The 25,851-nt window shown below is 38.7% G+C and overlaps 3 protein-coding genes across 3 annotated transcripts; 1 reads left to right on the top strand and 2 right to left on the bottom strand.

Annotated features, from left to right (window-relative positions):
- Positions 1–94: 94 nt before the first annotated feature.
- Positions 95–6,734, bottom strand: ankmy1 (ankyrin repeat and MYND domain containing 1). Its single transcript, XM_074668446.1, has 20 exons — positions 6,393–6,734; positions 6,045–6,191; positions 5,761–5,955; positions 5,480–5,524; positions 5,166–5,401; positions 4,841–5,057; positions 4,568–4,723; positions 4,369–4,442; positions 3,876–4,161; positions 3,613–3,794; positions 3,360–3,531; positions 3,033–3,173; positions 2,833–2,925; positions 2,624–2,731; positions 2,416–2,538; positions 2,194–2,295; positions 1,840–1,973; positions 1,667–1,732; positions 1,266–1,519; positions 95–1,146 (listed from the first exon to the last, which is right to left on the bottom strand). Exons 1-20 carry the CDS (start codon positions 6,603–6,605, stop codon positions 956–958), a joined length of 3,135 nt encoding a protein of 1,044 aa, XP_074524547.1. The 5' UTR covers positions 6,606–6,734; the 3' UTR covers positions 95–955.
- Positions 6,735–7,818: 1,084 nt separating this feature from the next.
- Positions 7,819–15,728, bottom strand: stxbp3 (syntaxin binding protein 3). The gene is made up of 19 exons (XM_074668911.1): positions 15,628–15,728; positions 14,701–14,750; positions 14,461–14,542; positions 14,294–14,370; positions 14,125–14,197; positions 13,940–14,040; positions 13,437–13,582; positions 12,959–13,052; positions 12,539–12,663; positions 12,362–12,460; positions 12,225–12,282; positions 12,080–12,145; positions 11,662–11,742; positions 11,454–11,589; positions 11,107–11,213; positions 10,718–10,816; positions 9,219–9,304; positions 8,610–8,758; positions 7,819–8,477 (listed from the first exon to the last, which is right to left on the bottom strand). The coding sequence occupies exons 1-19, from the start codon at positions 15,671–15,673 to the stop codon at positions 8,374–8,376; spliced, it is 1,779 nt and encodes a 592-aa protein (XP_074525012.1). The 5' UTR covers positions 15,674–15,728; the 3' UTR covers positions 7,819–8,373.
- Positions 15,729–17,414: 1,686 nt separating this feature from the next.
- Positions 17,415–25,228, top strand: LOC141789265 (fibronectin type III domain-containing protein 7-like). Its single transcript, XM_074668629.1, has 12 exons — positions 17,415–17,550; positions 18,034–18,294; positions 18,970–19,230; positions 19,979–20,242; positions 20,829–21,083; positions 21,160–21,417; positions 21,505–21,759; positions 21,938–22,192; positions 23,871–24,128; positions 24,256–24,285; positions 24,454–24,491; positions 24,639–25,228. The coding sequence occupies exons 1-11, from the start codon at positions 17,421–17,423 to the stop codon at positions 24,483–24,485; spliced, it is 2,259 nt and encodes a 752-aa protein (XP_074524730.1). The 5' UTR covers positions 17,415–17,420; the 3' UTR covers positions 24,486–24,491; positions 24,639–25,228.
- Positions 25,229–25,851: the final 623 nt, after the last annotated feature.

Here is a 25,851-nt window from a genome sequence, read left to right as displayed (position 1 = left end):
GACACACTTGTTGGGTTTCTTTATTTGAGTATCAAAATGTACACAAAACCTACACTTAACTACTTTGAAGACAAATATTTTACTTTCTCCCTTACCCGAATGTATAAGGCACTTTTAGGTACTTCCTACTTGTTAGATTAAAGTTAAGGAAGTAGGCTGTCTTATTCCATTTTTAGCTCCACACACATAATTTTGCTAACATATGGGAAAGTATGTGCAATCTATCTCATAATGTCATGTATCTCACACAGGAAACTTTATACAATTGAAAGAGATATTTTAGATTTGATAAACTTGTTTTAAAGTCTTGCCGAGTCTTGCCTCTATAACTTTTGCTGTGCTGGAAAAGTAAAATTCTAAATGCACTGTATTTAGTTACATTTACAATGTTCCATGTGTGAAAATATAGAGTTCAAAAACATTTTTTCAATCTGCTTTAGATTCATATTCTCCTTGATGTAACTCGATACACCCGCAAATGATCCTTTGTTGCATCATTTTTATAATGCAATGGTAATATTTGTCCTTAGGGTGGTGCTACAGGGGAGCACATATCAGTAAAACTCTACTGCAGTAAAAAACAAAAAAACAAAAAAAAAAAAACATAGGGTTCAAATTTCCCAACTAAGTGCTGGGGGTAACGCAAATATAATATGGACATTTCTGATAATGTTTCAGTTTAATTGTTGATGTATAAAATAATCTAAGTTCAAAACTACAAAGCATGTCAATGCAGTCCTATTTGGTTCTGTCTATGTATACGCCATTATTACAATAGTATAAGATACTACAGACTTGCATAAACAAAACAAACAAAAGAAAAATGCTTGAAGCACATAATACTGTCATCACCATTCAGTTAAAAATATCAAGTGAAGTAAGCACAGGCACATGCAGTGTTAGGTAGATGAAGATGCACTGAAGCTGTTAATTTAAGAGTAAATTTTAGTGTCCATCAGTTGTGGCTGTAGTTTTCTTTCATGTTGTCCTTGATCCCTACTTCACTTGAAGGCTCAGGAAGTCTTTGGTGCTTCAACTCTACAGTCAGTGGCCTTGGGGCTGTTTTAGGTTTCAGCATGGCAGTCTGGGACCTGGGGCCTCCTTGGGATTTAAACACAGCACTCTTCTTACATCCATCAGCAGGAGCTAGATTAAGAGAGAAACAGACAAAATATGTGCATGCTATGTTCATTTTTTACATTAGCCTATAGCCTAAAGTCAAACACCATAAGCATGTTTTCTTTTTCATTGAAAGGTTTATTTACTGATATTTCTGGTCTGTGCTTTGGTGCTCCTTGGACATGGTTTGGAAGCTGGTGTTGTTTTGGTTTGCCGAGTCTCTATTGATCCACCCTGATTGCCGCCTGACTTTTTGACACACTCTAGCTTGTGTCGTTCATCCCATGCTTTGAGTTTGCAGTTCCTCGAACAGAAGAAGACCTTTCGGCAGTTGCCACAGGCAGCCAGCTTCACGGACACAGAACGGCCGCAATTATAGCAGAACTTGAACTCTGGATTCCTAAGAGAAAATTTTATATATAAATATATTTAATTTGAAACAATCTCCTGGAAGCCTTTCTTCCCTCTTACATCAGTAATAGCTTTAAATTCTGAATTGTGTATAGAAATCCCATAAGATATGAAATGCATTGTTCTGTTGATGTACCTGTCTTTTTCTGTGATGGGTGATGGACTTTCAAGGATCCCATTTGAGGACCCTGAGTAGGGAAACCTGTCATCAACACACACACACACACAGCCATACAACATTGATGTTATTATAGGAAAGCAAGAATTCTGTATTTACTATTCAACTTGAGTTGTTGTTCTCTGTCCAACCTCTCTTGCGGACTCTTGCAGGCAGTCTCTCTCAGCAGATCTCCCATCATGCTCAGCAGATGGCGCTGTGTTTTTAATATTTCTCTCTCCCGTAGGTTCAGAGCATGGAAGGGAGTGTGGGCAATGCGTACGTTCTAGATAATATTGTTAATTACTCAGATTAGAGAAATAGACAATCCATGAAAGATACCCAATGTTTTTTCTCTAACTGGACATGAGAGCTGTACTTTTATCAGCTAAGTCTTAATAATAGAAAAACTAATTCAAGTACTTGTAACAACAATCTGATTAATTACAAGGCTTTTGTACTAAACCCTTTTCATTGTGTGCAATAAAGTAAATAATGTGTGTTACCTGGTTAAAGGAGTGGTGTGCATAATCCACTGCATTTCCAACAACTTCGCCCACCTTAACTGGCATCAAGAAGTCAGCACCAGCCTTAGCTAACATGTCCAACTGAAATGAAAATTCACAAGCAAAATACTTTTTATGGGTTTTTTTTCATACATAAATAGAAATCAATGAACTAATGATCTGTCAGCTGTTGTCTTCTTTAAAAAAAGGTTATCTATCTACCAGCTTAGATTTGTTTCCACCTGAGTGGTATTTGAAGTTGGCGAGGGCACAGAGAGCACTGCCCACCCCAAGACCAAGGGGTAGATTAGGATTTGCTCCTCCCTTCAACAGCTCCTCCACTGCCTGCACAAGGAAAAAGAACAGCAACAGGTTAAGGATGAAGCAGAGTTTTAACTATTTGTCAGGGAGTAAATCAAAGGTGTATTACCAAGTAATTCCCACATGCTATAGCCAGGGAGAGAGGTGAGTGTCCACTCCAGAGGAGGTCCGTGCTGGCTCCATGGGAGAGGAGAAGGGCGACTATTTTACTGGCATTCTGGGACATTAAAGGGACCACACTGCTTGTGAATAACAGCATTCATAGGAGGAGTAGTGAACCTGTGAATGAGAGCATGTGCATGTGCAGTGTGAACTGACCTTGTAGTCACTTTCTCTCTGGCAGGCAACATGAAGAGCTGTTCGGCCTCCAGTTTTGAGATGGTTCTCGCTCACAGTCACTGGTTTGTCAATCTTCATTAAAACAAGAAAAAACAACTCAGACTGAAACTCTTCTTTCACAATTTCAACTATCACTCCTCAAGTCTCAGTAAAAAATCAAAACAGACAAAGGCATGCACCTTATCCGGTTTATAGATCTCATCCTGGTCACATGCTTGTTTATCTGGGTCTGCAACAGCGTGGAGCAGCAACTCTGTGATTGTGGGACCTGCTGAACCTGGTAGTGCTGCAGCTACATGCAGAGGATACAGGCCTTTCTTCTAAAAGTAAAATGATAGACAGAGGATAGCGATTCGATTATGTTTAATCTACTTTCTTTGCAATTGTACTCTTTTCTGTTTTTGAATTAAGATGTTGCTACATCCTCTTTAGTATAAAAACATGCAAATTTTCATTTTCTTTTTACTAGAAATAAGCAAAACCAATCAGTGAAAAGTAACTCATGCCTCAGGTGGAAGGGGGATATCAGCGTGAGCTCCACACAGCAGCAGCTTCTTGACAGCCTCAGAGTCAGCCGCCATGATGGCCAAAAACAGGACAGGCATGGGAACCCTGCAAACATTAGGATCAGCTCCCCGCCCCAGTAACAGCTTCAGGGTGTTCAAACGAGCACGGCTCCTGGCCAGACAAAAACATCAGATTTTACCACAAATCTCCATCCAACAACAAAAAAAGAGAAAACATAAGGGAAAAACTGACTCTGTTTTCACAGCGGCTGTTTTCTGTTCAGTGTCCTGTGTCTCATAGAGCTGAGGGAGCCCTGTGTAACCTAGTATCTCTGTTGAGTGCTGCATCACTCTTCCTGTATTCTGGATGTTATAGCTGCTGGTGGAGCAGGTAGAGTCAAAAGTCGATGTGTGGGTCTTTTCGTTGTCTTTGCCCTGCAGCTCAAAGATAGTTACATGAGTAAAAGTAAGTGCAGGATAATAAAAGTTAGTATTGTAAGTTGGGATCTTTCATACCTCATCAAACGCAGGCTCTTCATCTCTCTTTTCCATCAGTTCTTTTTTGTTCTCTTTTAACTTGCCATTTTCCTGTGTGCCCTCCATCTCACTGTCCTCCCATTTGCTCTCCTCTTTTTTATTCCCTTCTACTTTCTCTGAAACCTTTTCTCCTTTCTCTGCTTCAGTGCACTCTCTTTCTTCGCTGGCTTCCTCTTCCTCCTTTTCTTCTCTCCCCTCCTCTTGCAGGTGTTTAAGGTCTGCCGATGTCTCAGGCACTTTATGCTCAGAAATCGGTTCGAGGTGACTGGACATTTAGAACAGAAAAAAAAAATAGAAAACTGAAGTTAATACATCTGCTTATGACACAAGTTATGAATAGCAAGATAAACATCTAGGAAAGATTGATTTCACCAGATCAGGTTTAAATCTTTATCAGCTTTTTTCCTACTAATTAGAGAAGGGACTGTTGTTGATCTCATTATAAGGGTTTGTCAGTGGTCTGTTTTCAAACCTGGGTGTTTCTCCAGGCAAGTCCACTTGGCTGACTGTTTGGGGACTGTTTGCACATGCAGAAGACCTGAAAGCCTGTTGACACAATATAGGGCAATATATTTTTAATTTTCTATGCACCGCACAATCAAAAAATGAGAAAAAAGTATACAGAGGTGATGGTGAAACAGAAAAAAATTGAAAATGCTGAGCAATCATACTTGACTTTTGGCAGGAACAAAAGTGGCATGAAGAGACTGAAAAGGGTAGTAAAGGACATGGCACACAGCTAGGGCAGACATGCCCTCACAGTTCAACTTGTCAATATCAGCACCTTTATCCAGCAACAGGTGGATAACACTGTTATGGCAGTTAACCTGAAGGGCACAGGAGAGAAAGAGAGGAAAACGTTGAACTTTTCACCAGAGCAGATTTTAAAGGAGTCACTTTTCAATCAAAAAACAAGGATAGAAAGAAATATGATAAACACTTACCGTGGCAGCGATCAATGCAGTGTGCCCCTGAGAATCAGCCACATCAGGATGGACCAACCCAGTCTGGAGGATCTGCATCACAGCTTGCAGATTTCCGTGGGAGGCATGCTGGATCAACAACTCTGAGTTCACCTCCAATGACCCTTTAGGACCAAAACTTTCTCTGTTCAAAGAGAGAACAGCTGCCACATCCCAGTCCACAAGTTTGGCCTGTTGTCTAAGAGACACACACAGACAAAATTGTTGTAAGCATATAATTTTAACTCCCTTTAACAGTCTGCACGCTGTTTTCTTCTTTTTTTTCTGTGCAAAATGAATGTCTGACCTGTGTTTGTGTATGTGTGTTTGCATGCGGGACTGTAAAGGCAGAGTAGAGAGAGGGTCTCGGGCATAGCCTTGGTGCAAATAAGCATCAGGCTCCCACAGTTCGCCATAAAACTGTTGATCCAACTCTCTTCTTCGGCTAGGGGGCAGCGGCAAGTGGTCTCCATCTGTCGAGTAAATTTCAATTTCTGGAGGCAGGATAAAAACCTCATCTGGAAGATCTCCCTCAGTATGTAACTGGAAAGGATGGAGAATTGAGGTTGTTTTTTTGAGTTAAATCACAAGTTAATATAATGTGTTGTGTTCAGGCTTTACCTTGCAGTGTGTCTTTGCTTCTGGCAGTAGTTGGCCAGTGGAGGGCTGGTAGAGGAAAGAACAAAAGAAGGAAAAGAAAAGACGACTGGTAAGAAAAGATTCTTTTGAAAACTCAAAACTGCTTTTGGGGACTAAACCACTCAAATTTCACTTCCTGGAACAACAGTGTTTATGTGAAGTCATATTGAAAAGCAAAACTAAAAGAGAAACAGTAACAGAGTGCATTCAAAGAAGCCTTGCATACCAGTTCACATGTGGTTCAGGCAGTGCTCAATATTTACCTGAGTGATTAAATCTGTGTTGTTAGCTGGGTCCATGTTGGTCGCATACTCAGGGAAACTCTTCAGGCTAAAACTCTCTTCTACTGACGTACAAAACTTTATCAGCTGCTCCCCAAGCCATAAACCCACATCCTCACAACCATCTGGATCAGTAAACACACCTGGACCAAACCTCTGGTCTACATGGTACAAACCCTGAAAGAAGAGAATGGGAGAGGTTTATTGATATTCACTGGTACTACAATAAAATATCTATCCAAATGCTTGTAAAACATCACCTTTACCTGGAAAGTTGCTCCGTCAGGAAACACTTCTCTCCCATACCCTTCTTTTCTGTTGAGGTAGAACTTTCCGATAAACTTGTGGTCTGTGGGCCAGCAGTATGTTCCCTCACCATGTTTGTAGTCTTTGTAGAAATAGCCTTCATAGGACTACACAAATGAGCAGACAGGATAATAATTAAGGGATACTGAAAAGGTTGTTTTTACCATTTACACACATAAACTGCAAGCCTCGCTTTTTAAGAAATAAATACAGCCAAACTCTCAAAAAAAAGACTTAAGTCAAATGTCCTGTTTAACTGTAGGACGTTTCCTTACATATTTCACTTTTTTGTGTTCAGTGTATAATACCTCTCCATTTCTCCAGGTGTACCTTCCTTTGCCGTGTTTTAGTCCGTTCACAAATTCGCCTTCATATCTGGAGCCGTCGAGCCACTCCTGAACCCCGAGTCCCTGCGGTCTCTCCGCCCCGCTTTGAGTTCCTCGGTGACCGCTGCTTTGTGTCTCTGACCCCGGCTCCGCACTTCGCTGTCCTGGAGGTACACCTTCACAGGTCGACAGCATTTCTAACTGAGGCGTTACCTTTCAAAATAACTCATATTAATTCACCTGACGCAGACAGCGCCCAACTGGGAGAATCTGCCATAGCTTAAGTGTACAACGAACAGAGTTATAAAAACTTCAGATTGAAGATCTGACTTTCCAGCGAGTGCCAGTTGTCATGACAACAGTAGACCAAGGCGAAGTTTTCCTCACGCATGCGCAGGCGTAATCAGACTTGAGAAAACCAAAATAATTTAAGAAAAACTACAGGATTTTGTTTGTTTTGTTTTGTTTTTCTTTTGGCTAGGTGCGTCATTTCACTTTAAATGGCCAACTTGGCAGGGAATATTTAAATTTTGCGTTAACAAAATCAATATCTCTGTTGTATCTGAAATAACTAATGAACTAATAACGAACTAATGAAAATGATTGTTTTAGGATCCCTGCAATGCTGACTTATCTATAGACTGAAAACTAAGAATTCTCAGACCAAAACCTGTTGAGTCATAGTGAACTATTGGTGCAAAGTTATAGATTTGTTCCTTATAGAGTAGAAGCATCAGCTTACTGATATCATGAAAGAATGGGATCATCAATAGGCTTAGTGATGCCTTGGTGCATCATGGAGTAGGTCATTATCAGAGCGCAGGGTTATCTTTGTTAAGCTAAGTGTGTTTCTGTGTAGGGTCAGCAGAGGAGAACCATGCTGTGACTGTGTGTGTGAGTGTGTGTGTGTAGTAACATGACACTTTTTCCTGCAACTGACACTGCAGAAGTTGTGTCCAGCCTGCTGTATGTTGCTGTAAAAAAAAACTTAAAGGCTTACCTAAAGCAATATACTGCAGGCTGACAACATTAGTTTACATCACTGACATCGGTATGTTTCATTAAAAGTGGGTCAATAGCTATTTCTATAATACATCTATTATTTAATATATTTTTTGCAGAAGAAAAAATTGATACTCTTTGGATGGCTTATTTGCACCACTAGTGCTAGAATAGACTGATTTTGGATAAAACAAACACAACTTTTGCAGTCAGTACATTTCAGAGGTCTTTGTTTATGTTTGTCTTAAATTAAAGGAAGTGTAACTTGCAGAATCAGGTTTTTCCAAAGGCATTGTTTTAATTCACCCTGATCTGGGAGACCCTATAATTCTTTTTAAATGTTTTTGTCACAGTTGAAAAAAAATCTTGCACACTAGGCAGCAAAATCTTCCCACACTTAAATTAAAATCAGGCCAGGATTTGAACCACTTCATCCGTTTATTAGTCAGTTGTTCCATTGAAAAAAGGTAAATAATCTTTGTTAAAAACACTCTTAAAATTTATATTAAGTGTTTACAAACAGTAGTGACCCCAAAAGTTAGAATAACACAGCAGGGCCTCAGTGCTTACATACAGTATATACATTAAGTTTCCATTCCTTTACCTGCGTTCTTTTTTTAATCAACAAAAGCAAAAACAAACATGTAAGTTAGAACATTTTTACTTAGAATGCTCAAAGTAGGATGAGATAAAATTCAAACTCAATTTGATGAACATTATTCTAATCCATTCTTCCTTCTTTAAGAATAATGTTTCCGACATGACCTAATTGAAGAAAGTTTGCTCTCATGCCTACTGGCAATGTGCACCAGGTGTGAAAATAGTATTAACAGACAGAGATAAGTATAATATAATTTCCCTTCAGTCTCCCTTTTAGGAAGTTGAGATGAGTGCAGCGTGCTGAGGGAGATGAGATGTGTGGGAGCAGGTGAGGTTTGTGTAAGCTGGAGAGCTTAACATTTCAGGCAGTGCTCCTTTCCTCTATTGTAAAAGTCTCCATGGGGCCTTTGCTCAGAGCCTTGATGTCCTCCAGCAGACTGTTTGGGGTCAGAATGTGAGTGGACCCTGCAAACAGTTGGTCAGGAAAGAGAAAATGAGAAGAGTGGTACAAATGATCTGGCTCCAGCAGGAGGTGCTAAAAAAACAGGAACAAAAACTGACTGTACTGTCAATCTGTTGCCTCTTATCAATGCCTACCTATGATGACCTCACAGGATTTCACTGCCTGGGTGACCTCGTAAGCACAGCGCATCTCTGAATAGCACATTCCTCCAAGAACAAAGATAATGAGGCGTGAGCCCGTCCTGCGATCGTCCTGAGCACTGGCTTTGTGCTTCTGACGGGCACTGTGAAACAAACAGTTGACATCAGATATAAAATAGGACAAATCTTTGACGTGAGAGCTGTGAGGCAAAAGTAAGGAAAACAGACATCCTGGCACATAACTGAGGAATTATGGTCAGATAACTCACTTTGAATAAGAATAAAGGACAAAAAGACTTAGCTCTTGCACACACTAAACACAAGGGTCTTAATGTAGTTATGCTTTTGTATCACTAGAGGGCACTAAACAATCATCTTTTACTGCCTGTCTGTAAAGGCAAATCTGAACTTTTGGCTTCTGCAGTGGTTGATTAATCAAGGCACAAAATTGTTTATCACCCTGAAGTACTTCAGAGTCTAGAAGAAATATTTTGATATTTTTAAGTAATATTTTATCCTGTTAATTATCACACCTGCTTGCACATCACACCAGGCAATGTGTGTTTTTTTATTGGGATATTGACTGTACTGTATTAAATGTACCTGACAGCGCCTGAGCCATTCCAGGCAGCAGGACACTCAGACTGGTGTGGCCATTCTCTGGTGTCTAGTTTGTTCTCCACAGCATCCTGAAAAAGAAAATCTGTTTTAATTATCTGTCCACTGAAGAAGACAATAAATCATATCAATCAACGAGTAAACTAAAGTCGATGGTTTTGGAGTTCTAAAGCTCAGTGGCTACTGGTGGTTCAAGAAATAGTTTAGCATGACCACATGTAATACCAGATTTTGGATAAGTTTAAAACATAGCTGCCAATTTTAGGATGAAATGACACTTCTTTTTCAAATCTGGAACACAGGTTAATGCTGCTTTTCACTTTGGATACTTTTTTGACCTTCCTGTGACCAAGCTCTAAACTCCAAAAGCAATACTTAATCCTGGACCATGGCATACACACACCAATATGAAGAGCTGTGCTAATAACTACTAGATGCCTAAATAGGAGTTTAAACACAACTCTAAACAGGGAAACAATCTGTTTTAGGAATGTCTAATACTTGAGTTTTCGTATGTTTTAACCTGAGAAAAGTCTGGCACATTTTTTAATTAGAAAACTGGCTTCAACTGACTGCAGATGGAAGAAGGTAGTAGATTCAAACTGGTCTGTTTCCTGTCACAGGAAAGAATTTAGAACCTATACAGGAAACCAGGTGTTGTGCTGGTGATGACTTCTCAGAAATGGCTTGTTGCATAAAAAAACATTGGTTTTCAAGAAAGCCAGATTTATTTATTTTTTTCATTAATGTGTTGGTTTTAGTAAAAACCATAGTGCTTGAAGAACATTCTGTGTACGTTACCTTCTTACAACTCAAATTACTCACCAGAATTAAAATGGCTGCAAGCAAACTACACAAAAAGACATAGTAAGGACAATTACAGTACCTGTGCGTGAAATGAGTCTCCTTTACAAGCTCAATGTTAACAAGGCAGTAAGTGTCAGTGACCTGTGTTTTTACACAAAACAGATCTTGCCTTTCCATAGAAACCTCTTGAATAGAACCCATTTTACTGAACACGAGGCCTGTTGCTGCAACAGAGGGATCATCCCCAGGGATCAAACGTTGTGCATTATTGTATCTTATAGATACTAAGAGGCTGGCTTTTACAGAATGAATGAAGCAGAACAGAACAACGCAAACATACATGACACCAACGACCTGAATCTGGTAACCTCCTTTAAAAAGGGGCTTCATGGTTCAGTTCATTTTTTCTCACGAATGTCTTTCAGAAAAGGGACTGAGTTAACACAGTAACCCAGATTGAACTTGGTCCACATAACCTCTTTCCCATATGTCACTTCCCATTCTCACTCTGTCGAGGAATAAAAAAGCAAAAAGGCCCAAAAAACAACATAACATAACTTTTGAAAACAGAACAAAACAAAAAATCTGTTAGGGACTCATGATTAAACAGAGGTGAGAATGCTTTGTGATACCTGAATGTAAAACATTATACAACAGGGTTATTTCCTCTCACTGACCTCCATCACATCTTTTATAACAGGAGTCCATCTGGAAAGGTTGTACTTCTCCTCGTGGGAACGATCCCGTCTGGTTGGTTTTCGAGAAAAGAAACTAGGCTAGAAACAAAAGTAAAAGAACAATAAGCAGGATTCAAAGACTGAGAGTGAAATAAAGAACTGAATGGATGAAAAGCAGAACATAGAACATAAAAACAACAAGAAACCCTCAGTGATACATAGTGAAATGTCAATATCATATGGTGGAAATACTGTCTTGCGAAATTTAGGATTTGGGTGTTGTTTTCTCTCACTTGTTTTGATACGCCTGTAATCTTAACAGCAATTGCCATGCAATTAAAGCATCAAATCAATATTTCATTCCCCCTTTTTTGTTCTCCACCACATACCGACGTGATGATCGGGACTCCCAGTTCCTTCCAATTCAGAATAAACTCTTGTTGATCCTCGATCTTTACATGCTGGATGAGTTTGCTTAAGTTCTCATCTGTTGTTCCTGTTAAAACATGCACACAAAGATTACAGAATGTGATGATAGTTTAATCTCTGCCTCAGTCAAATTAATACATGCTGCAGTAAGAGTTAAGAATCTTGATGTTATTGTTTTTTTCTGTAGCATATAATTGGAAAATGTCCTCATCCATGCATTCATGATATTTACAAATAAGCTGTTTTAGTGACGATATCACTGGTGGAGGCACTTTATAAAAGGTCTCAGGGGATAAAATCAAAGTACCATTGAGGCTGAAGATGTAGAGCAGCACTGCTCGGATCTTTTCATGGATGTCGTATGGGTGGAGCAGCACAGGCAAGAGGGTCCTCATGGGATCTTTCACCTTCACTCCTTCCACATCTGACCCAACAGCAAGGTCCTTTAAAGACAAAGATAACTGTTTTAACCTTTGAACAGGCTAGACTAAATATAAAGTAAAAAATAAACATACCTGCTCAGCTTTGCAGAGTTTCTCCACATTATTTGAATAAATATTCATGCAGCTCTCAGCCAGCTGCAGGTGAACAGTTTTCTGTAAGTGACAGAAAAAAAAAGTGAGAAAAAGAAAAGCCTATGGGCACAGATAATAAATAACACACACTTTCATAAACACCATGTACTGTAACTTCTCACTCTTGTTTTGCTGCGATGAAGTCAACCCCACATAAATCTAGCACCACGCCCAACCACAATATAATGATACGTGAGGTCTATGACAACAAGTCATGAGCAAAATAAGAGTCACATTGACTGTTACATCGGTGTCATGGTGGATCAAAGAGGCTGCCACCTGGAAGTCACTTTTGATATACATACAGGAAGCTCTCTCCTCTTGGTTAAGGTGTAAAGACAGTGATAAAACTGCAAACCTCGGTCAGCTGTTTACGGAAAGAAGGCATCTTCTTCATCATCTGGGCCAGATTGCTAATTGTGATCTGGAAACCAAATGAAAGTTTTCTTAGTTTAAGTTCAGAATGAACATGTTAGGGAATCACAGAGACCTCAGCACTGCACCTTTCCATCCGGCTGTTTCTTGCTAGCAGATATCTCTTTTACCATCTTGGGGATTTGTCTGTTGTAAGGAAAAAAACAAAGTGATAAGGCTGCAGTTAAGAAGCCAGGAATCGCCTCCATCCACCTTGCATACTCACGCTGAGACGTCGGCAATGTGTTTGTGCCTCAGCTCAACCCAAAGCATGTCCTCCTCATTCAGTAGGGCCTGCTTCTCAGAGCCGTCTTTACCCTTGTACCTGAAGAAAGAAAAGAAATTGTTTCAGCAACAAGTGGCGTGATAAGTTGAATGAATTTATTTATATGCAGTCAGTTACTTGTAAGTGTTATCCTGAATCTTAAGAAGATCGAAAGCCATGGCCTGGTAGGTCAGCTCATGCAGGATGGGACTGACCGGGTCAAAACCTCTCTCCACTATGAGCAGCTGGGCTTGAGTCTTTCCCTTATGAAAAAAAGGACAATTTCATTAACATAGCATTTTCTTTATTAAAAAAACTGCCACTATTCAAAAGTGATATGTCTCTGTGATAATGCTCAGCTGCTACACATAAATACTATCTCTTCCCCTTTCAAATTTCTTGTAAAAGGCAGCATAAATCTGCTTCAGGCTCAAGGGATTCTTTTCTTGCCTTGAGGTGCCAGAAGAAAAATAATCCCGTATGTTCATGTTTCCATGTCCTCCTTGTGCTAAGACATTGTTTATTCTGTCAACATTCATTGTGCAGCTACTGTCTCACCTTTTTCTTGCCACTTTCATCCATTTCATAGTGGCTTGCCAGCTTGGTGTCCACCAGCTCTGCCAGGGTCTTGGCATTCTCCATGTTGGTGTCTCTGGTTTTGAAAGAAAATGATTTTCATCAGTTACACCCAGAGTCGAGTTTAAGTACACTGGAGTTGTACCAAGAACTTGTATCAAAGACGCCAACACAATCATCATGACAATGCTAATTTGTTTCAAACAACCTTCTTTGTAGTCAGCATTTTGAAATGCCATCCTGCCTCTCTGACACTAGGCCTTTGTTAAGTGATTTAATTGTGCTTTAATCAGGCAAAGTGAGGAGGTGTCCTAAACTGAATTTACAATTATTCATTTTTTGGCAGAGCTTTGGTAACACGGTCTATGCCCACAGGTCAAGCTTTTCCCACAAAAGCTTGCACTCTGCTGGGAGGCTGAGGTGTTTTGTAAGCTAAGAAACTAAATACTTCCTGGCTTACTTCTTGTATCTGATCCCTGGGTTTTCGTCCAGTGTGGCGCACAGTGTAACAAGCTGGTCTGCCAGTGTCTCCAGTGTCTTCTTTTTGTTCTCGCTCTTGGGACTGTAGATGTTTCGGAAAGCCCCCGGATTATCACATGTGAAGACCTGAATGGAGTTGAATAGAGAACTGTAAAAAGCATGTAGTACTTCCTGGTTCCTGTAATGTTTTGAATCTGCAATTAAATTCCTGGGTATTGACAAAAGTAAAAAAACTCTGAAATCTCAAAAAAGTTTTTATTTTTTTTAGAATCTCTTTTAACCACCATAACACAGCTTAAAGCAGCCAACACCCACTAAATGATCATTCCAAACACTTCAAATCTCTTCCTCACACTCGCAACGTGACATGATTTACTAAAGAAAAGTGAAGTTTTCCTTACTTCAAAAGAAGCAGTAGTTAGAAAAAAGAGGAAATTGAGTATTACAACAGAACGTTAAAGAGCATACTCTGCACAAACTCACTTGAGCCTCTTGTGGCATGAAGGATATGTTGAGTTCCTTACAGACTCGGATGTACTTCGCACAGTACAGCTTCATGTTGTTGAACAGGTCATCTGGACAGTCTATGGAAATACACCAAATATACTCTTTTAATCTGCTTATTGCAACAACTATTTCATAAAGTGTGTAAAAGAGTGTATACTTACAGTCAGTGAAATAAACATATGCTGCTTTGTATTTGGGTTTGGATTTGAAGTCATTAATGAAGGCTTCCACGCACTATGAAATGACACAATTTTAAGATATGAAAACACAATTTAGCAGGAAAAAATGAAAATCAGAGAGGCAGGGTAGTTCAAGGGGTACACATCACACCTTTGCAGTTGGTGACATGAAGTAGATTGCCTTCATCTCTAGCACTGGCTCCCTGCTTTTGTACAGGTCCTCCACAACTGAAATAACAAAACAAAAAATAAATCAATTAAGACACCACTTTTGACATACACGCAAAGTTATGTTGGGGTATCTATGAGTAAGGTTACTTGTGATTTTCTCTGCCAGGAGGTCTGACATTTTGCAGCATGATGAAAGGAGCTTGGTGGTGAAGGGGTCCAGAATCAATATCTATGGCACAGATAAAACAGTTCTATGTAAAATAATAATAGAAAATTTAAAATCCAAATTTTAGTCTAGTTATACTAAAATCAGTATAAGGCTGACTGTCTTCTTTCCTTCTGATATAATCTAAGGCCTCTGCATGCCAACATGGAAAATAGTCCTACCTTCCATACTTCAGATTTCCTGCAGTCTGCGATAATTGTGTCTCTAATTTCTATAGGAGACAAAAAAAAGGAATAAAAGTTCAATGTTATTATGGCACATTTTAACAACAGAGAGTTTCACACATGACATCAGCACATCATAGCAAAGATTAATGCTTCTCAATGTTTGGCGATGAAACTGGAGACACAAAGCAGACCTGTCCAAATAACAGCGCTCTGGTTTTCTCATCCAGCGGTTGTACACAGTTTATGACTCACTACAAATAGCTCTGAATGTAAAACACAGAGAATGGCTTCATGTTATGACTGAGGTGTTTGGGTTGCAGCTTGATACCAGTCAGAAAATAAAATGCATTACTGTTTTTTAATTTAATAAATTAATACAAAAATACACATTGGTGTCTATTTTGAAGAGTTGACCCTGTCTGTCACCTCTGCCACATCTCAGACATAATTTAGCGCTAACGGAGGAGTGAAAGACAGCATACAGGGGGAGCAAGACTTGGATTACAACATATTTGGAAAAGTAGACATTAATTTCTGTAACGTTTCTTAGCTGCACGTAAAACCAACCTTGTTATAATATTAAAGTTAGCCTTTAGTTTGGTTTGAGGTGGGGCTCAATGGGCGTAGGAAAGTAGCCCCACTGCAGCCATTCTTTCAACCACAGCAGTCTGGTCAGTTTTAACGACAGCAATAGTGATTAACCCAAGGACATTTATATTTTAGCTCAATCCAAGTTAAGTGAACTTCAGTTGATATAAAACTAAAACTTGACGTTTCGGGGCATCCCCGGATGCAAAGCCTCACAGCCAAAACCGTTAGTACTTTGAGCACGCAGTTGGAAGTCCTTTGAGTTTTAAAAACTCTATAAGCACCACACTGTTGTACATGTATACAAAACACGTTTCATCCCAGATAACTTACTTTTCCAAACTATTCTTTGGAGCCCGTGATCTGAGCCAGTTGCCATCTTGTTTTTTTCTTCCTTTACGCCTCTTCCTGTCCCGTGGGCTTGGACTGTGACGTCAAAAGCATCAACAAGTGTGCGACGAGGCGTTTTTGTAGTTTTAATTACGGGTGTGTAAAATAAATACATAAATAAAAAATAAGACAGATGCAGAGTCACCACTGTGAAATACCGAGTTGTAATTGGAGATACTGAGTCATAACCAAGTCATAGTAACTGGATACATCTTAGTAATATTCATGAGATACTTTTCATCATTGTGGCTGAGTATATTTCATAAGTATGTAAGACTTACTATTTCCTCTCTCCTTTTTTTATCTTCCTTTATGATTTTTAACTTTTTTTCTCTTACTTACAAAAATACACTCCAATACATTCTGAATGGGTTAGTGTCACGTTTAAAAACGACCAATTGAAGAACAGGTCTGCCAAAAAAAACAAAAAAAAAAAAACAAAGCTTACTGTATTATCACTCAGTTGTAGTTAAAACCTGAAAGAATTTCAAAATATGTCCAGTTAAGATTAAAATCAAAGGGAAAGAAAATGCCTCAATTTTATGTTGGAGGAATTGGAACTTTAATTTAATACCAAATGTATGCACTGATTCAACCATAATCTCATAAAAGTTTGTCAAATATATTTGTATATATTTATATTTTAAAAATTTAGAATAATAAAAAAAAAATTAGAACAATCCTCCCATTACTGAAAATACTGAAAATCGAATAGCCTCCTTGTGGTTGTAATAAATGTGACTTTTAAAGTGAGATACGATGTTTAAGACATAAATTAAAAAGTACATCAAACTTTGACATCTTGGCATAGCGCGAATACATTTTTTCAATATCAACTCAATAGAAATAAATGATAAATACAAATCCTATTATTAATTTTCACAAGTTGGTGTAAAAGGGTTAGAGTTTGGGACTATTGTAAGGGAAGATCAAGTCCTTTGCCAGATACCTATTTAGGTCAAATTTTTTAGTACCCTCACTTCATTCTTGGGTATAAAATGCCATGCCTGTAGCTACAAAGGTGTTTCCTTCTCATGCTACTCAACCTACACCTGCCCTTAGGTGCATCTTTCAGCTTTGCCATGACTGGACATTCTCAGTGGGAGGAGCTAGATGCAAGTATTTCAACCAGGACAGGGACCTGATGTGTTTAAGAAAAGCTAAAACAAGAAAAGAAGAGGGAAGATTTTTCATCAAGCCAGAGAAAAAGTAAAAGGAGTGTTTTAAGAGATAGGTGCAATGAAGTGGTTGGTGATTTTTGTCCTGACGGGCATATGCTTAAAGGTATGGTACAAATATATATAAATATTTTACACTAAATTCTAATTCAGGAGTCAGGTTCTTTAAAAAAAAAAAAAAAAAAAAAAAAAAAAGGGAGGTAAAACGCTATTGAAAATACTCTCAATGTGATAACTCAGATTTTTCTTGCTGTAATTAATGCTTCTTCTTTTTTTAAAATTTCCAGACTGCAGCCTCATCAGGTAATTTATTTTTTCTACCAAAGCAACAGCAAAACGCAAAAAAAGCAGCAAAACAACAACAAAAGACAATTTAAAACTTGAGCAAGCAGCCAAAATACTTATTGTAAAACATGTCTTTCATCAGTTTTCAAGGTTACCATGTTCTCATCATCATGCAAGAATGCGATTCTTCGGTGGAACAAGGTTCCAGGGGCTTTTTCATACAAGATCTCTGTTGCCCCAATGAGTTCACCTGGCAACCCAATTGCTTTCGCCATGTTTGGTCCAAACACAGTGATGGGCTCCGTCAACAATCTGTCTCCAAATGTCCGATACACATACACAGTCGAAGCTCTGGATAACAACCAAGGAGTAATGGATTCTGCAACTTTAAACTCATTAACAGGTGAGGTGCACTTCTGTCCATATCTGTACTGTTATTTTATTCAAACAAATTATTCATTTTTATATTATTGTTACATTTCTTTTCCAAAACAAATCTGTTTTCCATGTTTTCTGGTTTTGAATGTGTCAATTTTTTAAAAATTTGTTTTTTATATGAATAAGCTTAGAGTCAAAACAGGATTTTAACAGTAAAGTTTTATGCTTCAACATCACCATAAAAAAACAAAAACAAATGGAAAGGAATAGATAGTGTATTAAGTACGATAACTGATACTGTGATGTGAATTATAAGACATACATTTCACATGTTTTGTTCATTGAAGACTTAAAATTTGGTCCATGGCGTAAGTTAGATTTAAGTCGCTCTAAAGCTTTAGAACATCCCCAAACATCCCAAGGACAAACCTACTTTGTTTCAGATTTTATATAATGTGTTCTTCACTTTGATGCTGTCTTTGGTCATAACTGAATGTAAATATTTTAGCTCCTGAGATGATGGATCCTATTCGGAACGTGAAACCAGAGGACAGCAGGACTTTGATAGTGGATTTCAACTTGAAGACTGGGGCTACCGATTACATCATTCGAATCAAGAACAGTAACAACTTCTTTAGAGAGGACACAGTATCCTCATCTCCTGCCAAGGTTGAAAACCTTACTCCTTACACCAACTACGAGCTGAGCGTCCTGCCTGTGAACGGAGGAGGCAGGGGCCAACCGTCTGAGTCTAAGAAAGTAAAGACAGGTACTGTTGCTTCCTTTACTGTCTTTAATGAATTTTTCAACTTCCACAGCTGGTAAGTCTCAAAAATCAACCATAAGATAAGATCCTAAGGCTATGTCGTAAGGTAAAAAGAGTCATATGTTCACTGAGAAACACTTGGTTCTTTTCTCATCAGTCCCCATACCCTGAAGAGGTCACTTGATCTGCCTCATTGTCCCACAGCAGAGCCTTTATTTACAGATCTATGACTGAATGTACACATGCATTAATGTCAGTCAAACCCAGTTTTAGTAATGGTGTGTTGAGCATGAGGATGCACCAGCGACCCTTCAGGGCCTCCTCTGTATGGGTGGTAACTGTACCTGACCCTTCTATGTCAAACACACAATGAGCTGACCTCTTCCTGGGAATATCTCAGGCCATTCTCACCTTCATTCCCACCCACGGGGGTGAATCTGATCTGATCCACATGAGCCAAAAACAACATATGAGACAACAGGTTCAACATGTATTGTTTACTGGCTATCATTAGTCACCCCTGATTTTATCTTAGTTTACCTAAGTAGGTGATTTGAAAGGTTGAATAAAAGTTGAATAAAATAGATCTAGTTTTATTCTTACATCTTTATATGTTAAGATGACAAACATGCTTGTCAGTGATAACAAATCACAGTTGATGTTTCCTGTTCTCCACAGTTTTACCTTCTCCTCTGCTGTCTGCCTCCTCTCCCACCAACGACAGTATCACTGTGTCCTGGGCCCCTGTCACTCATGCTGTCCAGTACTCTCTGAATGTGTATAAAATTGGCTCCAACAGTGACATGAACTACAACACCTCTAACACCAATTTCACCATCACTAATCTGGAACCTGGCTCACTTTATTTCATCAAAGCTTCTGCCTTGGACGTGGAGGGTCGATGGGGAGAGGAAAGTCTGTACATCAATCAAACAACACGTAAGTGACAGTCCTTTTTTTATTTTTATTTTTTTATTATTTATTTTATTTATTTATTTTTTGCTAAAAAGCCCCAAATCTTGTTGGTGTCAATAACAGAGACCTCTAGTTGTGGCACACATTTCCAGATCCCAAAATCAGGGTGCTGGGAAGAGAACGCAAACATTAAAAAAGAGAAGATAAAGTATAAACACAAGAAGCTACACCAATACAGACAACATGCTATTTTTCATTTTATTAGCACAAGAGCTACTTGTGGTGTGCAGACTTTATCTTATTTTATCCCTTAAAATCATTTCCCACAGGTCAAGTCACCCATGGGCTTTAAAGCACCAGACAGCCAGTTTTAAAAATTGTTAAAACCTTTATTTGGATTAAATTTGAAAAAAAAAAAAAAAGTAATTTCATGAAATAATTCAGTTGCGTTTGTGCCAGGCTTAAAGATATCTAAAACTTTGGCGACCCCTAGTGGTAGATATCAAATATGAACTGGAACATAAAGCAAGAATTTGCTGACGGCAACAAGTGGACTTCACTAGGAAATAAAGTCTGTCCTTTAAAAGATTGCAAGATTTTTATTTATTGTGTTAATGGGATTCAACTGCTGCAATAAAATACATCATTTTAGATTTTTTGGGTCATCTTATGCACAGTGATATTTGCCTTTGTTTCTATGTATATTATGATGTCTCTTTAATTTAATGCATCAATATGTGTATCCTGATGCACCCTTGTTGGGTCTCAATAGGGCCTCCTACACCCTCTTCAGTCAGTGTCTCCATGGCAATGAGTCATGGTGAGGCTGGACTCTCTGTGTCCTGGGAGATGAATCAAATGGTTTATGGATCCATCGACTACAACGTGATGAGTGACCAGAACCTGGAGTGTAACACCACAACCATGTCCTGCATCCTGTCACCAGTGAGCTGTGGAGAGGTTCACAACATTTGGGTCACTCCTTCCAACCCATCTGGGGAAGGGTTTCCAACTAGCCTATTCATGTTCATCACCTGTGAGTAAACCAGAGTTTATCTAAATGAGATTCACACACTGTTTCTTATTGATTTTTTTTTTTTATAACTGAGATCAAACATGGTCAGAAAAATGGTTTTAAAAACTGCTCACAATGAGAGTCTAACTTGAAATGAAATTAGCTCTATATCTCAACCTATTGATGACAAGCTTTTATCTCCAGTTATTTGATAGTGAGATGTATTAACATACTAATATATAAACTATAAGGTTGGATGTTTTTTAATAATACCTCTTTGATTCTAATTTAATCAACATATACTGTGAGGTTATTTTTAAGCCATACTGGCCCTCTATCATGCTCTCCTTCGCTGAACTGGTGGAAAAAGATAACAAGTAATAATTAGCTTCATAGGTCCACATGCTATACTACAGAAGCAGCGTCTTCCTTTATTGCAAAAGAACAAGCGTTTATCCTCATCTAAGAATAAAAACAACAATGTCAGGATAAGGACTGACAACACAATACAACTCTCCTGGAAAGCGAAATGCAACTATTCAACTGTGCTAACTATTTTTAGTAGTATCCGAGTGTGAATAAACTCTCTGTGGTCCTGTTCTGTCAGACCCCTGCCCTCCACAGTCATTGTCTCTCATGGATTCACCAGAAGAAAACTGCACCATAAAGTGGGACACTGTGCCTTTTGCTGACAAGTACCAGGCCTTCATCAAAACCGAGGATGGCGAAGAGATGCTCTGCAACACCACCAACAACAACTGCACCTTCCACTGCCAATGTGGCTACACATACCAGATGTCTGTGTGTGCACTTAACGAAGCAGGCAGCAGTCGTCGTGGGGAGATTCTTAACCACACCACCTGTGAGTAGCATCTGAAATAAGAATCATTATGGATGCCATATGTATGAGTGTATGTTGACCTGTGAGTTTTTTTCAGTGCCCTGCTGTCCAGAGAGTGTAACAGTCTCTGTGGTGAGCACTGACACTTTGGAGATCATGTGGAATAGCTCACGAGGAGCAGAGCTGTATGAGACTCGGGCTGTGGACAGTTCAGAGGTCATCCTGTGTAACGACACAGCACCAGTGTGCGCCCTCTCAGACCTGAGCTGTGACACCTCCTACAGCGTGTTGGTGACACCCTGCAATGAAATCAGTGGGTGCAACCGTGCGTGCAAGGCTCACACCAAAGACACAGGTAGGGGACTTTCACATAGGGTATGTAAATGAATCCAACAGGGACACCAGAACAAAACTTTATTTCTGTTTCCTCTGTCCTGGTTAGCTCCTTGCACACCGATGAATCTGATGCTGAATCCTCAAAACTCCTCAAGTGTCAGTGTGAGCTGGACAGCAAACAATAGAGCAGCTACTTACACTGTCACCGCGATTGGAGATGGCAAAAGATACAACTGCACCACCAGAGGAAACGGCTGCAACATCACTGATCTTCCCTGTGGCTGCATCTTCGACGTCAGCGTTAAAGCAACAAGCCCTGCAGGCGAGAGTTTACCCAGCTTCTCTGACTCTCTGGAAACAGGTAAGAGGTCAATGGAGGTCTGCTTCTCAGGTCAAAGTAACTTCACCAGAAGCAAAATGTACACTCAAGTACAATTTCAGATTCATTCATTCAGATAAATTAGAAATCTTACAGATATAAACAAATAGAAGTTTAGCGTTGCATCTTTAGCACCCAAATGGCTCCTCTGTCTTCACAGATCCCTGCTGCCCGCAGAATCTTTCAGTGGATCAGGTCACCCAGGCTATGAGCAACGTGTCCTGGTCTCAAGCTAAAGGAGCTCATTCCTTCATCACTTCTCTGACATCAACACGTGGCCACGCCCGCTGCCACACCCAGGATTCCCACTGCCTCATGGGGTGCATCACCTGTGGCACCAACTACACAGTGTCCATGGAGGCCTACAGTCAGAGTGGGCGCATGGCCAACTGCACTTATCAAGGCTTCTCGTCCAGTAAGAAATAATGTTCTTTGCTGCTTTTTTTTTTTTTTTTAACGCCAATTTTTACGAAAATGAGACTAACAGTGATTGCACTTACAGAAAAACAAAAACAAAAAAAGTCAGGACTTTTTTGGGGCACTTACAATGAATTCATTGCTGAACCCACAATTCAATTTAAAATGGAAATCCTGTGAGATCTGTGGTTGTATATAATTACTATATTCATGTACATTATTACTTTCACAGATTTGTGTATTAATATTTCAGTGATGTATTACTTAATCAATATACTACCCTCCATCAGTAAGGCCCTACGTTAGAGCTGTCTTCATATAGAAGTAACTTCAGAGCTTCCTTTCTTCATAAAACTTCAAAAAGTACTATTATAAATAATAACGCAAAAGTAAATTAACTGGGTTATTTTTTATATTGATTTAAAATTTAAAAAATAAGGACAAGATTTACCAAGTAAATAATCCAAAGATACAATGCTGAAAAAAAGAATACAGTTACTGTATGTTTATGGTAAAATAGAGGCTGTACATAACCTGTCCAGTAGAGGGCAGCAAAACTTTAAGATGTTTGTTTCAGTTATTCATTGATACATTCAGGGGAAAAACACTACAATGGATAAAAGTTATTTTTTAATACAATTCTTATTCAATTTTTGTTTATCTTTTTGCACAACTATCTTGGAGTTCAAGGTCATACTTTTTTATCATTGAATAAAAAAAGTTTTAATAATTTGTCATCTAAAACATGCATCATAATATGTGGTGGGAAATTAGCAAACAAAAAAATGTAACATGGAAAGACAGTTTGAAACATGCATGTAACACTTGCAGAAAATACCAAAATGAAAGAGGAAGGATAGAGCTTGATTTCAAAACTTTTATTTCAAAGTGGGATCAAAGTCACATCCTTCAGCCCTGACATAAGGAAGATCACACAGCCATTGGCATTCCTAATTAAATGTTTAATTTTAATTAAGCTATTGCTATATGTTTTTCTAATAATTAAGGTGGGCTTGTTTTTATTTTATCAGTTTCACACAAATATGGAAAGAACTCAAATAGGCTTGCATAGTTCAGAGTTAAATTTATTTCTGAATGGAACTACACATGCACATTGCACTTTTGTTTATGGTTTTCCTTTGTTATATCAGGTAGAAATTAAAAAACAATAAAAATAGCAAAACTTTGAGTTGTGTTTTGCGACTCCTGACTAATTTTTTGGTAGAAGAGGAGGAAAAGTAGCTCTTTTGATAGTAAAGGTTGCAGACCCCTGGACTAGAGCAAGGTAACATAACCATGACAATATTACTAGTCATAAAAGATTCAGTAAAACAGCAACTATTGAAAAAACAAAACAAAACAAAAAAACAAAAATAATAGATATATCAGACCAAGCATCTACACTCCACTTAACTTAAATTAACCATTTTAAGCGTCAAATTTATGAACATTAATTAGTGAGAACACCATAACATTCCTGATGTTGAATGTCTTTGTTTATTTCATGGTGGTTTGAAAATGGTGGGTAGCTGTTTTATTTAAAGCTTTTGCAGACAGCAAGTTTTTCCGTTTGTGTTGCAGGCATTTAATTGTCTTTGTCTATGAAACAATAAAGCCCTTTCACTCCCTCCCGTCCTCTCTTTCTCCTTCTTCTCCTCCCCCTCTGTATCGTACAGGTGCGTGCTGTCCCTCAGGTATCCGGCTCTACAAGATGGCTGGTAACTCTGTGAGGATACTCTGGCGCAGCTCTGGCAGCAGCCACAGACTCATCGCTGAGATGACGGGCACTGTCAACAACTATAACTGCACGGCGTCTCCAGGGGAGAACAGCTGTGACATCAGTGGTATTCAGTGTGGCATTTATCATCTGGTGGTGGCTCCGCTCAAAACAATGGGCGAAAAAGTTCAGTTCTGCCCACAGAGACACTACTCAAGTAAGTAAACTCACTGTGTGATGTTTCCAAATTTTTGTTTCCCAGAACAAATATGATGAGTTTAAACATAGTTTCTCAAGTATTTCTCTAACTTTGAAGAGTTCAACTTTGTTTCTTTCTCTTTTAGTCACTTGTTCAGGGGCCAACATCAGCACAGGTGAGCATTGTGCTTTCCTATACATTTAATGTAAACTGATACTTTTATGAGGGCATTAAGTTAAAAACAGCCAAGATACTGCAAAACTTCCACTGATGTCTGTCAGAAAAAAAAATACATTAGGTGTTGGATTTTTTACATTAAACTTAAACCATTTTGTTTTTGCAGTGCTGTACAGAGGAAAGAGAAGCGTGGACTAGCACCCTGTAAGTAAATCTATTACTCTGAATCAGACTTAATGGACAGTTCTGTTTATATTCCAGTTTATTTATATTCGTTGTGAAAGTGGCTGGTTTGACTTTTATAGCACTCTGAAATTGTGATTTAAACAATTATTTTGTTTGTCTTTCCAGCCTCATCTGTACTGAAGCTACCAACACAAAAATCTCAACATCCTCATCTTCTCTCTCCATCATCTCTCCTCCCTCGCTGAACCGAAGACAAACTGTCAAATAGAAAAAAACATCAAACCATCCTGAAATAATAACTAACTGATGATACCATGAATGTTCAAGTGTATGCCCTCAAAAATCTTGATCAAGCACTTAAATTTAAAAAAGCAAAAAATAGCAAAAAGGGCAGGAATCAACAAAAAGGAAACATTTTTCCTCAGATGAAAATAGGCCTATTATGATTTAGGTTTGATGAACAGAAAAGCATCCTTATAAAATATCTCACCCCCAGACATGGAGATTGAATTAATTTGCTGCAAAAAAATATCGAAGTCTGCTTTGATTTAAATAATTTTATTATTTGTTGAAGGGCAACAATATAATTGTTAAGCAGCTGTGAAGCTCAATATCAAATTTTTAATTGAAAAATCGGCCAAATTTCAACCTTATTTTATAGCTTTTGCCCCAAGTAGGAATCCTCCTGATGATAAGCAGCAGCTGTGTGTCTCATCATGTGTCTCTGTGGCCAACATCGTCCATGATGGGCAGTCGCTTTTTGTCAGGACGTCATTAACTGGAATATACCTTGCTGTGGTTTTTCTGACCTGATGTATGTTTCAGTTAATAAAAAATAAAATTCCCAGCTTCTTGTGTCTTGTGTTTTCCTTTGCATGTATATCTGTTCATTTTAGAAAATCAGGTAGCTGAGGTAAAAGGAAACCGAGTCATGAATATTTGTCACATCTCTGTTTTGATCTGTTAAATCCCCACATAATCCTAAACCACAAATTTAAAATACATATGTCATTGGATGGAACTTCCATTCAGCAGATCCTGAATATGATTGGTTAAGATGCAACCAATCAGGACTAGAGGAGTGGTGTCTTATAGTTTTCCAGACCTCCCCCTGGAAGCTACAGATGAAAAGCCTAACTATGGTCTGTATTAAAACAAACATGGATGAGGCATCCAAGATGTCACCTGTCTGTTCCTGAAACCGTGAAATGAAGCCAATCTGCGGCCACAGCCACATTCGCTAAGTTCCTGCTGTGAGTTTTTAATCGAGCAGGTACAGGGCGCTCGGTGGTCACGTGACCTGAGCTGTGCCTCTGATTGAAAAATCAAACGATCCAAATAACTTCTAAACCACAGAGATAGAAAGAAACCACGCACC

The sequence above is a fragment of the Halichoeres trimaculatus genome, unplaced genomic scaffold (genome assembly GCF_033239565.1).
Source record: "Halichoeres trimaculatus isolate MK-OKI-2021-1 unplaced genomic scaffold, fHalTri1.1 fHalTri1_scaffold_4, whole genome shotgun sequence".
Taxonomy (NCBI): domain Eukaryota; kingdom Metazoa; phylum Chordata; class Actinopteri; order Labriformes; family Labridae; genus Halichoeres; species Halichoeres trimaculatus.
The sequence above is the reverse complement of the archived record's forward strand: the minus strand, read 5'-3'. Positions and strand labels throughout refer to the sequence as shown.

Excerpts from the sequence above, each read along its gene's own strand:
- stxbp3 (XM_074668911.1), bottom strand. The coding sequence starts at position 15,673 with ATGGCAACTGGCTCAGATCACGGGCTCCAAAGAATAGTTTGGAAAA. Across the intron at positions 14,751-15,627 it reads CCAAAGAATAGTTTGGAAAA|AAATTAGAGACACAATTATC; the intron begins GTAAGTTATCTG and ends TGTCTCCTATAG. Across the intron at positions 9,305-10,717 it reads TTATAAAAGATGTGATGGAG|GATGCTGTGGAGAACAAACT; the intron begins GTCAGTGAGAGG and ends TTTCTTTTTCAG.
- ankmy1 (XM_074668446.1), bottom strand. The coding sequence starts at position 6,605 with ATGCTGTCGACCTGTGAAGGTGTACCTCCAGGACAGCGAAGTGCGGAG. Across the intron at positions 3,795-3,875 it reads AAGAGCCTGCGTTTGATGAG|GGCAAAGACAACGAAAAGAC; the intron begins GTATGAAAGATC and ends TTTGAGCTGCAG. Across the intron at positions 1,974-2,193 it reads CACACCACTCCTTTAACCAG|AACGTACGCATTGCCCACAC; the intron begins GTAACACACATT and ends AATATTATCTAG.
- LOC141789265 (XM_074668629.1), top strand. The coding sequence starts at position 17,421 with ATGTTTGGTCCAAACACAGTGATGGGCTCCGTCAACAATCTGTCTCCA. Across the intron at positions 21,418-21,504 it reads GGCTCACACCAAAGACACAG|CTCCTTGCACACCGATGAAT; the intron begins GTAGGGGACTTT and ends TGTCCTGGTTAG. Across the intron at positions 22,193-23,870 it reads TTATCAAGGCTTCTCGTCCA|GTGCGTGCTGTCCCTCAGGT; the intron begins GTAAGAAATAAT and ends TGTATCGTACAG.